This window comes from Mangifera indica, chromosome 4 (genome assembly GCF_011075055.1).
Source record: "Mangifera indica cultivar Alphonso chromosome 4, CATAS_Mindica_2.1, whole genome shotgun sequence".
Taxonomy (NCBI): domain Eukaryota; kingdom Viridiplantae; phylum Streptophyta; class Magnoliopsida; order Sapindales; family Anacardiaceae; genus Mangifera; species Mangifera indica.
Window position 1 is genome coordinate 2,374,743 of NC_058140.1, and position 13,163 is coordinate 2,387,905.

At 32.4% G+C, this 13,163-nt stretch overlaps 2 protein-coding genes across 3 annotated transcripts; one reads left to right on the forward strand and one right to left on the reverse strand.

Moving 5' to 3' along the window:
* The first annotated feature begins 2,722 nt into the window (after positions 1–2,722).
* On the forward strand, positions 2,723–5,109 carry LOC123214810 (protein WUSCHEL-like). Its single transcript, XM_044634806.1, has 4 exons — positions 2,723–3,286; positions 3,455–3,802; positions 3,926–4,011; positions 4,300–5,109. Exons 1-4 carry the CDS (start codon positions 3,058–3,060, stop codon positions 4,735–4,737), a joined length of 1,101 nt encoding a protein of 366 aa, XP_044490741.1. The 5' UTR covers positions 2,723–3,057; the 3' UTR covers positions 4,738–5,109.
* Positions 5,110–8,584: 3,475 nt separating this feature from the next.
* LOC123212890 (phytanoyl-CoA dioxygenase) lies at positions 8,585–12,485 on the reverse strand. 2 transcript variants are annotated; one of them, XM_044632117.1, is made up of 10 exons: positions 12,467–12,485; positions 12,288–12,371; positions 12,082–12,206; positions 11,901–11,961; positions 11,568–11,636; positions 11,300–11,418; positions 10,187–10,334; positions 9,887–10,031; positions 9,708–9,794; positions 8,585–8,922 (listed from the first exon to the last, which is right to left on the reverse strand). In XM_044632117.1, the coding sequence occupies exons 2-10, from the start codon at positions 12,340–12,342 to the stop codon at positions 8,868–8,870; spliced, it is 864 nt and encodes a 287-aa protein (XP_044488052.1). In that variant the 5' UTR covers positions 12,343–12,371; positions 12,467–12,485; the 3' UTR covers positions 8,585–8,867. The 2 variants fall into 2 exon arrangements, with proteins under 2 accessions (XP_044488052.1, XP_044488051.1); XM_044632116.1 differs by lacking the exon at positions 12,467–12,485 and having other exon boundaries at positions 12,288–12,441.
* Positions 12,486–13,163: the final 678 nt, after the last annotated feature.

Genomic DNA, 13,163 nt, shown 5'->3' on the forward strand with positions numbered 1-13,163 from the left:
TTTTTTGGGATGAAAATTTTCATCATCTTTTATGAATTTTGTTTTAGTGACGCATGCAGCAACTGCAACGATGAAGTGTAGCTTTCTCTCATGCCAAACAATCTTCACTGAAGAAGAAGCTATTGAGTCTTCAGATGAGTTACTCATTGTCCTGGTATTAAGCAAGCTCTTACCAAATTTATGGATGGAGTGCCTCTTATTTAATAACTAGTGTTACATTCTAGTTTGCATGATGGTACTATAATGTTGTAATTAAAGTGTTAACTCAAATTTCATAAAAGGTTATCTGAATTCAGGAGATACATATTAGAATTGAAAGGTGAATTGTCAAGGAGATTTGCAATGGTAGCAAAAGGATTAGGGTGACCTTTTCGAATACACTAAGTAAATGTAGTGCTTAATTAAGACACTGTCTGCATCTTAATTTAGTCGAACATGGTGGGTACGACCTATGGATTAGAGTGACCTATTGTAATGCATGGGTACAACTTACGGTGAAATTAAGACTAACAAGAGCACTTGTTGATTATCAAATAGTAGTATTATATATATAAATAACGACGTATCATCATATGATTGAATAATTAAAAATTAAAGATAAAAATATTCAGTTATATGATAACATATCATTATTTATATATAAAATTATACAAATAATTTTATTACTTATCAAATATCTACCAGATAAGGTTTGCGGATAAAAGTTGTATTAAAATAAATGTAAAGATAGAGTGTGTGTAGGAAAATTAGAGTAAACAAAGGTTAAGAGCTCAGACAATAAGAATAAAGAAATTTACTCATCATTTTGTAATTTTCTTCGTTTATACTAAAATTTTCTCTTTCATTTGCTCGTGAATTTTCTTGACTTGGTATAGTTTTTTCACATAATAGTAAATACATATGTACAAGTAATTATATATTTCACCCAAAAGCTTATATTATTAAGTCGGAGGAACCTCAGAAAAAAAAAATTAGTAGGAAAATTATTGTTCACTAAATTAATAAAAAATTTTGACCTAAAGATTGAATATCAAGATGGACGAGAGAGACACTTCTACAGTATCAGTTTGATGATTTTATCACGTGTTAGTATACGTTCAACTCCAAAGCTTAAAATATTAACTCTGAAAAAAGAGAAGGCCAAAGGACTATTTCCCCACCAAAGATATGCTGTAATGTCAAGTGTCCCCTTTTATCTATGATAACACCAAATACCCACCCATTAATAATTAAAATTAACAGCAGTAAAGGTAAAATCGTTATTTTCTCTATAATATTAAAAATAAACTAAAATATAATCTCATTGTGTCCCCCTAAACTTTAAAAACTAAAAGTTTTACTCGGCGTAAGTTTTAAAAAATGACAGTTTCACCATAGAGTTTCGTTTTGAAATCTCCGACGTCATCTCTGGCTCTATTGTCGGCGACCTCTCCCTTCGACGACCTCTTTCTTCCCATTGGACTGCTGATCGGCGTCGGACGTCTGATCTTCATCTTCCCAGACAAAGACAAAGCTATCGTCTTCGTCTGGAAGGATGAAGAACTTCTTCTTCCCCGACGAAGTTCTTTGTCATCCACAACTCTTCCAACGCAGATCGGGTGTCCAACAGGAGGAAACAAACCGCTGAAGGGAGAGGCCACCGGCAATAGAGTCGGAGATGACACCGGAGATTTCAAAAGAAAACCCTAGAGTGAAACTGTCATTTTTTAAAACTTAGGGTGGGGAAAATTTTTAGTTTTTAAAGTTTAGAGGGGCAAAATGAGATAAAATTTTATGGGGTTAGGGTTCCGTTAATTTTAACTGCTGATGAGTGGGTATGTGATATTATTATAGATAAAAGGGGGACACTTGACATTGCAATATACCTTGGGTGGGAAATAGTCCTTTGGCCAAAAGAGAATTCAAAAAGAATCTGTGGATCTAGTTGAGAATAGTGGTGGATTTGAGTTAAATCAAGATAAAGACTAGTTTAAAATTGACTCAAATCTTATAGGATGGCTATTTTAAAATCGAGTTTGGTTGTCTCGATTGACAATGAATTGTCAGAGAAACCGTTAAAGAAAAAGAAAAAAATTTCACTAGAGATAAGGAAGAATAAACATAGTTAGAGATGAGAAAAAAGTTGTGAGAAAAATGAAAAATTATCGAATAAGAAGAATCTGTAAAAAATTTTTTAACAAATCATTATGTTGGGCTGTCTTAAATTGAGTCGATCTTGAGCTAACCTAAGTGTGAACAAAGACTAGTTAGAGATCAACTTGAATTTAGAACGGTTAGCTTAAGATTCAGTTTGATTTGATCAATTGATGATGAATTCGATAAATAAGCCATCGAAGAAGAAGAAAAGAAATCGTCAAAGATAAAAAATATATATAAATATTACCAGAAACAAAGAAATATTGTAAGGAAAGATGAAAATTCACCCTTGAAAAAAAAATCTATCAACGATTTTCCAGTAACTTGATTGACTTGACCTAACTTAACTCGATCTTTAGCTAAAGTTATCTCTATTCAGGCTTAATTCTAGCTCCGATCACACCCAACCCTAGTTAGCTAACCGTTGGGAAATTGCAAAAACTACAAGTGTCTGATGTGATACATGATTCAAAAGGTTAAAGAAGAACAATAATAACAAAATTTATCAGAGATAATGTTATTTCCCATATAGTATGAAGAATGACTAAAGTTATTAGACAAATAAGTTGAAGCTGAAGACGAAGTGTTGGAATTATTTTCATGAAAATCAAAAACACTTTTTGGGAACACTATGTTTTCATAAACCACGCCTCTTCTCTCTTCTCTCTTCTCTCTTCTCATAAAACTCTTTTCAACCAGATTTCCATGCTTTCTGTAGCCTCTTTTGCCTTGTTTCTCGCTGTCTTTCTCTCAGAATTTTGATTCTCATTCATATAACAGCCTGGTCAACTTCTTCTCTTTATCTTCTCTTCTTCACGTTTCTGTTTTTTGAAACTTGTAAAATTATTACTATTTAAGTCATTTTCTGTTTAACTGTTCATCCCTCTCTTCTCCTTTTTCAATCTTTGTTTCTAGCTCAGAATGGGCTGTGCTCGTAATGCAAATGATCTTGATCATCAACTTCACCTCGACGTTACTGAAAATGAAGATGCTTTTAATGCTACAGTGATGAGTAATCTTAACCCTAATACTTCTCTTCACCAGAGCCCTTCTTTCATTTCTTCTTCTTCTTCTTCTTCTTTGACTCCTACACCTTTCTACAGCTTTATTCATTCTTCAACCAATCTCCCAGCTTTGAATCACCATCTGGGTATGTCTGTTTTTCTTTTTTCGTTTAGTGTAGTTTTTCTCACTGGGAACCTGCCCGACTTTGCTGGACAGGTGCACTGAATAATTTAGGGCTTCGTTTTATTGTAAAACATCGCTGTTTACTGTAGTGTTTGATTTTGGGGTTTGTTTTGTTTTGTTTTTGCCCTAGCTGTTACTTCAAATGAGCAAAGTAGGACTGAATTTACGGAGCAGCCGATGGGTAGTTCACGGTGGAACCCGACGGCAGAGCAGCTTCTTGCGCTGGAAGAAATGTATCGACGTGGAATGCGAACGCCGAGCGCGGAACAAATCCAACTCATCGCCGCTGAGCTCCGGAGGTTCGGTAAGATAGAAGGGAAGAACGTTTTCTACTGGTTTCAAAACCACAAAGCAAGAGAACGCCAGAAACGCCGCCGTGAGTTGCTTGAAACAACCACAACTCATCATCATAATCCTGAAGAAAAACTCCACCGCTACCACCACTACGAAACTACTGATCTTGAGAAGAAAGATTCAGGTACCAAACTGATGAAAAGCAAGACATTTTAATGCAAAAATGTTTCACTATTTATTCATGGTTAATGTTTTGAAAGAATCTTTGACATGAAAGCTGTAAATTTTTTTGTTTGATTATGAATAGGGATGAGAAAAGGTACAATGTATGATGTTGAACTGACAAAGAATTGGGCATCTTCTTCTCCTTCAAACTGGAGTAAACAATCAGAGGTTTGTACAAATTTTTGAAAAGAAAAATTATTAATTTTGTATTTCATTATAATGGTAAAATCACAAACCCCATGATAAGATAAACAAGATTTAGAAAATAAATATTTAAAGAGAGGGTTTGAAGAGGGACAATTGCTTTAAAGTTTGTAATTTTATGTTGGAAAAAGAAGTGATTTAAAAGCTGCAAATTCTTACTTTCTTCTGTTGGGGCTTTTGTGATGAAAGGATTTAGAGAATCGTGTAGTGTAAATTGATCATTTTATTAATATTAATATTATTGTTCTTCAGGAATTTGTTTCTATGCATACATCAGTTGTATCATCATCAATGGCAGCTGAAACTGGACCACATGGGTGGACACAACATTTTGATGAAAAGGATTTACAGCTTGAGAGAAAAATCAATTTCAGTCTTAATCTTCCACACCTGAAGATCCCATTTTCTTCTTCATCTAATCTTCATCAGCATCATCAGCATTTCCCTCAAAGTTTCAACATTGTGGAGAATAACAATCAGAATGACCATGAAGTTGAAGAAACTACAGCAAACGCTACAACAACTCCAACTCTTGAGCTCTTTCCTCTCCACAGTGATGAAAATGAAACAAGCAAGAAAGACAACAACAACATCATGAAAATGAAGATTACAGCAACAATGAATAATGATAGCAGCAGTTTCAGTCCAAGGCAAATGCAGTACATTGAGTTTCTGCCATTGAAGAACTGAAGATGGGGTTTGTCATTTTGTTGGAAATGGGGGGCTGGGTTTTGCAGGAGAGATTCATGTGCATGGAGCTAACAGTAGGGGAAATTAAAGAGATGGGAGATATTAGGAGAAGTGATTTTGCCTAAAAATGCACTTGGACCATGTTGGTTTATGATCCAAGAAAATGCAATTTTTATACATTTATTAATGATTTGATATGATATATTAATGGCTTATTTCTCTGAAGAATATGATGCAGAATTTCAGTTTTGACAGGGTTGTCCATTTTCTTGACCTTATTTGAGTAATTATACAGAAGATAAGGATGGTGATGGAGAGTTGGAAGAAGAGTTTGATGTTGAACTCACCTAGAATTTGGAATCATCATAAATATATGAGCAATGGTTTTGGTATTTAATTAAGTATTTCAGTTTTCAATACCCAATTAAATATTCAGTGATGTGTTAATATATGATTAGATGTTATTTTATTGTTGATTTAAAATCAATTAATTATATTATGATATATCATCTAAGTATTTAATTGAATATTTAAAACTGAATACACAGAAGTTGACATATAATCAGAGAATTATAAGTTACATATATTCTTGCTTTTATGTATCTTCGAGTTTAAGTTTGTTCAACATAATTATAATATCTAAATAACTTTCAAAACAATGAAGATATATGGGTATGGAAAATTTTAGATATGATGATTCATTTATCTAAATCATATGAAAACACGTATGGTTGCTCACTACTAGTAACAAATATGGTAGCAATCAAACTGAACTAAGCCTTGTTTTCGATTTGATTGGGTTCATGAAAGGCTCAAGCTTTTGAGATGAGAATTTTTTATTCGAGTTCAACTCAAGAAATTTGTTAAACCCTGAAACTTATATATTTATCAGTTGCCCTATTCAAAGTTTGGTATTAGGTTGTATATGCAAATTTAGAAAGTTAAGAGGTCTGGATTAAGTTTGTCATTCTAAAATATAAAAATTTAGTTAGAAATGCAAAATTTTAAAGATTTATTAGTACTATACTCAAATTATGAGCTCACATAATAAAGAAACAGAAAAGTCAAACTTGGCTCAACTCATACATAACTTCATACACAAATAATGACATATTACCATGTGAATAAGTAGTTTAAAATTAAAGATATGTCATGGTTTATGCACGTTGTTTGTGTACGAATTTTCCTCGTAAAACAACAACACTTAAAATATTTTTGTTAAATAGTAATGTTATGTACATCCAGTTTTAAATATCTAATTAAGTATCCAGATAATGAGTTATTATATGATTGTGTATTACTTTATCTTTAATTTAAAATAACCTCATTTCCTAATGACACTAAATTTAGTATCTGATTTGATACTCAAAAGTTGGTATAAATAGTTTTATTGTTAGTTAAAAGCCTGTTCTTACAATTTTGTAAAATTCAAATGCAAACTTATTGAAAAAAATAACACCTTGCTCTCATCAATTAATTTTCATATATTTCTACTAATATTTAAAAAAAAAATTATATACATTAATAATAAATAAAAATATATATTATTATTAATGCATGAATTATTATTATTATTTTAACATTTTTAGAAATATAATAATAATTGCTAGCTATAAAAAATTGCTAGGTCTTCTCTTTTGGGGTGGGATTATGAAATTTCAAATCAACTTCAAACCCTAACAGTGTTCCTCTTTTCGATTTCAGATTGCTTTAAAGAGAAGTTTCTTTCCATTCTTCTTTATGTTTAGGAAAATGTGTTATGTCACCAAATTAGAACGTCTCACTTCACCAAAACCAAAACAGAATCTGTCCAAAATTTGAAGCCTTTTGTTTTTACTCCATAAACCACACTTCAAAAACAACAATAATAATTTATTATATAAAATATTCAAGGCTAACCCTTAAAAAAAAAAAAAAAAAAAGATGGTTTTGAACTAAATTAAGAATAACCCTGATAATTAGAGGTTAACAAAATTAATAAAATATTAAAATTTTCAGATAAAAACCTAGGTTTCAATCGTTGTTACGTTTGTAAAATCTTGAGCATATTATTTACCAAAAAAAAGTTAACCTTAATAGAAATTATGGATGAGACAATCAAGCCAAACTTAAACCAACATATTGAGTTAGAACTCCAACTTGAGGACGATGAATTCGAGCCTCCACCCCTACTCACATTCTTGTATAAACAAGCAAAAGTATGTTGTTCAATCATGATAGTGAAATCTCATGCATATCATTTAGGAATTTATTAATAACTAAACCTAAGAAGATTAGACTTGTAGATTGAAATGAAATGAATCCTTGACCAAGTCCTTTAAACAGAAACTATTCTTCTTCCGTCAAAACTAGAGCATTTGTCATGTGCCCTCTATAAACAAGCCAGCCAGCATGAACAGACACTCAGTACAAAACTTTCCCTTCATATTAACTCATCACAAACAAAACAAAACAATCAGCAGTAGTACTAATGCATGCAACTCATGAACCAGGAGGGAGAGAGACAAAGTAAGAAGAGATACGGAGCTGCCAATCAATAAGTTCACACTGAAACTTTTGCAGGGTTTCATCACTGCGTCTCTGTGGCATACAACAAAAGCAATAGAGAGAGAGAGAAACAATTATCTAAAAGGGTATTTTGTATTGTATATAAACTGATACGGAGAAAGGAATAGTGAACTAGTAAAAGCAAGAGTTTCAAGCTGCAAAAAATAGCTTATTATGTCGAGGAACCGACATGATCTGGTGAAAATCCAACTAGTAGTTTGAGAAAAGCCAGCATTAATTGCCTCTACAGGCCAAAAAATAAGGGAGTGGATTCACTGCAATTCTCCTTTTGGCTTATTCCTTTCAATACTTGCACTACTTTATTTTCTACTGTTGTATTGCCTAGTCTTAATAAGACTACCATCAATAAATCCACCAAGGGGACTACATATGACTTAGTTAAAGTTGGTTTCAATTCTCATATCAAATCTGTTTTTGACAAGTGAGAAATAGAAACAGTATCAGTACAGTGCAAGTAACAATAACAGGAAGAGTTGTGTTTCATAAATAGTTATCACCTAATACTTCATAGGGCATGCTTTTTACAACTCGAGGGGTCTTAACCATGAATGTTCCTGTGAAATCTTATCTGTCTTGCTGTTTCAGCAGCTTTCTCACAAGCAACAAATACTGGCAATGATTATGCCATTCTGTAACTCAAGAAAAAAACTAGGGCACTAATATGACAAAATCTGTTATGAGATTACAGCTTCCTAGAAGCCATCAAGCCTATACATACCAAAATGAACTTTTAACTAAGATTAAGAGGGGGAGGGGGGTGTGGAAAGACAGTCCCTGACACTAGAACTTCAGGTTGTTGCAGGACTACTTGGCTTGTAGCCTCTTTCATTTTACTGCAGATGAAGTTTGATATTCAAAACAGATTGTTTAAAGGTAAATCCCTTCCCTTATCCAATCCTAAATCCTAGTTTAATAGGTAATCTTGCTTATCTTAAAATCTAGTTTAAAAAAGAAATCTTGTTCATTATTCAATCCTAAATTACTTATTTGAAAACTACTCTTGCCTTATAAAACTCTTCTTGTCCTATCTTCTTTCCTCATCTGCCACCTCTTATTTTTTTGTCCTACTCTTGTAGACAGACCTCCATTACTTTATCTTTCTATTGTCTTTTGTGATGTATTGCTAAAATGGAGGGCCTAACACAGATTGTGATTGTTATTGCTTCTTGATATCCACATTGACATTAGGTTGTCTCTAATTAATTACATTCAAACATCATGCTACATGATATATATTAAGTGCATCAATTGCTTTGTAACCAGATTTTAGCACATAACATATGAAATGTACATCAATTGAAGACAGATATTTGAACATCAAAGTACTTGTACATGCAAGAAGTTTCTACAGAAGAAAAGAGAAATGATACAAACCAATTATCAATGGCTACACAGATGAAATGAGGCAGATGTCACAACCATAAAATAAACATTTCTACATTCTTTCTTTTAATTGATTAGGAACTTGAAACCTATGAAACACATACCAACAGTTATTATGCTACAACCAAGCATTAACGAATTTCACTTGAGATGCATATGGCAGCCTTTTGTATAAGTGATTATTGGGTAGGTGAAGATACATAGAGAGGTTCAGGTTGCACTTTTCTTCTGATCCTGAGAATATTTCAGACAAAACAATTACAGCATTTAGAACCAAGTAGTCAGCACATGCAGAGGTATTGAAACATAAAAAACAATCACTGGAATCCATAAGAAAAAATTACAAAAAGGGAAAAAAGAAAACCACTTGGAATGTGAAATATCAGTCCATTAATCCTTTTATATCAATAATTAGAGCATAATGTTGGCCATTTTAAATAACAACTGATGAACAACTTAAAATCGTTGCTAAATCCTGTTTTTACAAGAAAATAAGTTTCAAACATTCTCTAAAACTCTAGTTTAGAAGCAAAAATTTCTTGAAATTAATTGACCATCAAGATCCTACAAGAGAAGGCTTGTACCAAACAAGGGTTGTACAATCATGTAAAGGAGCTCAACATACACACATGCTAAGGAAGAAGAAAGCCAAAGTGGTTAGAGGTGAGGAGGCAACATTGTTATTCTACACCAGAGCAATAATACGTCTGAAGGTTCTCCTCGGACCTAAGTATTAAAGGAAAACTAAAACTGATGATTGTATATGAAGAAAGATTAGATAGGCAAATTTGCGATGAAATGAAATGCCCCAAGAAAGCAACAAAAAAGCAATCAAGAATTATTAAGTAATAGACCATCAGCATTAAATAAAGCATTGTACAGTTTAGACAATAAAAAGAAAATATATATCAAATACGCAGGCTCCAGATCATGGAAATAAATTTGGTTTGATCAATAGAATGTTTTATACTCATTGCTATCAAATAGGGCTGACAGAGCCAAACAGCTCATATACTCACCAATTCTCCTGAGCCCATTTGCAACCATCAGTATCAACCACGTGCAAACTGTATGCATGCCTTGATTTTGAGGACTGATTTTCAAAACTGTAAAATGAAACGATGCAAAAGTGAGATTTGCAGGCATTCATGTAAAATCTTGTCACAGTGAACTCTCATAGAAAATTCTTCGAGCTCACCTCTGATGAATAAGGTCACCATGAATGACAACTAAAGATCCAGCTTTCACTTCAACAGGCACAAAATCCTTTTGGTCATAGGAAGGAGAAGGCCGATCAAAGTAAACCCCCTCTTCACCCCTCAGGAACCTTCTAACAAGGCCATCTAAAAACAAAATAATGCACTAAACCATTAGAATAACCTAAATCTTTAAAAAAAAAAAGCTCTATGACTTATTTTTCTCAAAAAAAAAAAAAAAAGAAAGAAAGAAAGAAAGAAAGAAAGAAAGGAAAATGGAAGAAAAAGGAGTAGAAAACTACTCTTATGAGATCCAGGAATGGCCCAAAGGCAACCATTTGTTATTGTTGCATCTTCTAGAGCAAGCCACAACCCTGTGCAAGTTGTTGGTTCGGTATAAAGAAATGAGTTATCCTGGTGAGGGACAACTTCACCTCCAATGCCTGGTTGCTGTCAATAAGATTCTTAAATATTACCATATGATAAAGCCATCATGAAAAATGATCAAAGAGACTGAATATTCAAATTTGCCAAGAAGATAAATGATTATTAATGCTAACTATGCAAATAAATATCTAACATAAGAAGACCATGCTACATTACAATTGAAGCAAAAAAATTTCTGTCCTACAGTTTACAACAGTGTACATTCCTTTGCTGTAGTTCCCGGTTCCCACAATCAACAGGAATGTAGCTTAAGTTTCCATCCACAAACACTTGTATTATCAAAATTATAAGCACTACTAAAATTATAAGCAATCACGCCAGCTTTATTCCAAAACTGCAATGTACAATTGTAATTATAGAAGGAAGAGAAGCACAAAAGTGCTCATGGAAGGGAAGCAGAACTGAAATAGTTTCAAACAGTTTCAGCACAAACAACAACACTTCCAATATCAAAATCACAGCCGCCAAGAGCAGAATATTGCGTTGAAATAATGCAAAATGAAATGTACAACATTCTACCTGACACTGCAAGTGTTGAATAAAAAACTACATAGACAATACATAATAAAATTTTGCGTAAATGTCTAGTCCTTTTATTCATCCCAGAGTCGGGGAATACCTCTTGTATAACCCTTTGTGATTATTTTCATACTTTTACAACTTAATTATAAATAATTTTATTGTTGGTTCTTATACATCAGTGAGAAATTATATTCCATATGATAGCTTCAAAAGTGATACCACAGGTTATAACTGACTGATGTGATAGGACTTCACTTCTTTCATCTAATTTTCACGAACATTTAATGTATGCTCAAGCCTCGAGCTATTAGAAATGAGTTTAACAGAGCAGACAATAGAACAGCAGAGCCTTTTTGATAACTCAGGCCTTAAATTCTTACAGCAACAAAACAGATTTAGAGTATGGATAAAAAAACCTTAATATCTTCATAAAGAAAATGAATTACCTTAAATATGTACATAGATTGAATAATTACAGGCCTTTTATAACCCAAAGAGCGCAGCAAATCTGATACTTTCTCAGAACAAGAAAGATTTTTGAAAACTGGATCAATCTCATGTAATGCTGCACCAATTTACCCCAAGAACAGTCATTTTAGCTTCATTCAAATATGTGAAGAAATTTTTACAATCTACAATTCATTTTTACCACCCAATAACATAACCACCAAACAAAATAAGAGTAATGAAAGGCACAACACCTTGACAACTTACCATGCCCAACTTTATTAATGGAGAGTTCTTTTGGTTGCTTTAAGTTTCCATCATCCCCAAAAGCTTTCTCTGCCAACAATTACCAATTTTAGCAAGACAAAATACCATTTCCTCAACCAAAAAATTTAACCTAATTACTGTCAGGTTCCTTAACAACCCTTTTAATTTACTTTTTAGCACAAATATTTAATCATCTATGGTGGCTGGTGGGTAAAGATTCCAAATGCACTTGGCACTTCTACTACTGCCAAAAATAGTAATAACTTTAAAAACATATAAAGAAAAGAAAAGTAAAGTAAAAACAAAAGGGTCTCATAATTTATATCCGATTACCTTCAAAGAAAAAGGAAATCTTCTCAGCACTCTCATAGAAGTAATCATCAGTCACCTTTTGCTACCAAAAATAAATAAATAAATAAATAACCCAAAAACAAAATTCAACTTAAGTTCATTATCAAATAAAATATTTAAAAGAAAAGGCAATTGAACTATTGATAAAACAAAAAGTAAAAACCTGGTTCTTGGTTGAGAAAACGGAGGAGGAAGAAGACAAGTCAAAGCTTTGAAGCAAATGGTCCATTTGGGTTCTCATGGCTTCAATTTCTTCATTACTTGCAAATGATTCGATCACAACATAACCTTCAAAAACGCAGAAAAACAGATTTATCCAAAAGAGAATAAATGAAATAAAAGATTAAAAAAACAAGGGGAAAATGGAACCTTGAGAGTTGAAGAAGTTAAGCTTGTCTGGACTCAATTTTCCGATGATCCCCATCCTGTCAGTGGTCAAATGCAAGACGTACACTAGTGCATAACATAGTCAGATCAAATTAAGATTTTTTTTTTTCGATTTTTAAATATTTCTTAAGGAAAAAAAAAACAACTTTCGGGTAGACGACCTGTAAAGGTTGTTTCCTGCGACACAATCCAAGCCCTGATTTATCTCGGCCTGTAGAAACACAACCCACAAAATTTCGAGGCCTGCAAGCTCTATCGGGGCTTTAAGGTAAGGCTTTCATGCTGGTTTGACACTGATTTGTTAAAAATAATAAAATATTATAAATAATAAAATTTAAATTATAAATTGATGGGTAAACATATGAAGGGCACATATGGGCATCGAGCTATGTCGAGCCCAACGTTTACTACAACGTTTATTGGGATCGATTTGGTTTGACTCATAATCATTTTTATTTTCATATTATTTTACTAAGATGACAAATTTTTTATTTTTTTTATTGAATATACAAAATTAATAACTTTAATTTTAAAATAAACCATTGTAATTGCATTGGTTTCTTTTTATAAAAAATTTTAAAAATTTATGGGATATTAATAATTTCAATAAAAAAATTTGATAAAATAAAAAAATTTGGTTCATTCAATTGAACAATTAACTGTTCAATCATTTCTATTGTCGTTTTTGTAAAATCACACTTGTTTGATACGACTATGATAAAATAGGTTTTCAACAATACAAAAAATATAATACAGGTGATAGGGTTCAACATTAATTTTTGCAAATAAACTCGCCTTAATTTTGTGTACTTTCCGTTAACAAAGTTTAAGGGGGTATGTGGTTTGAAGTAATTTTCG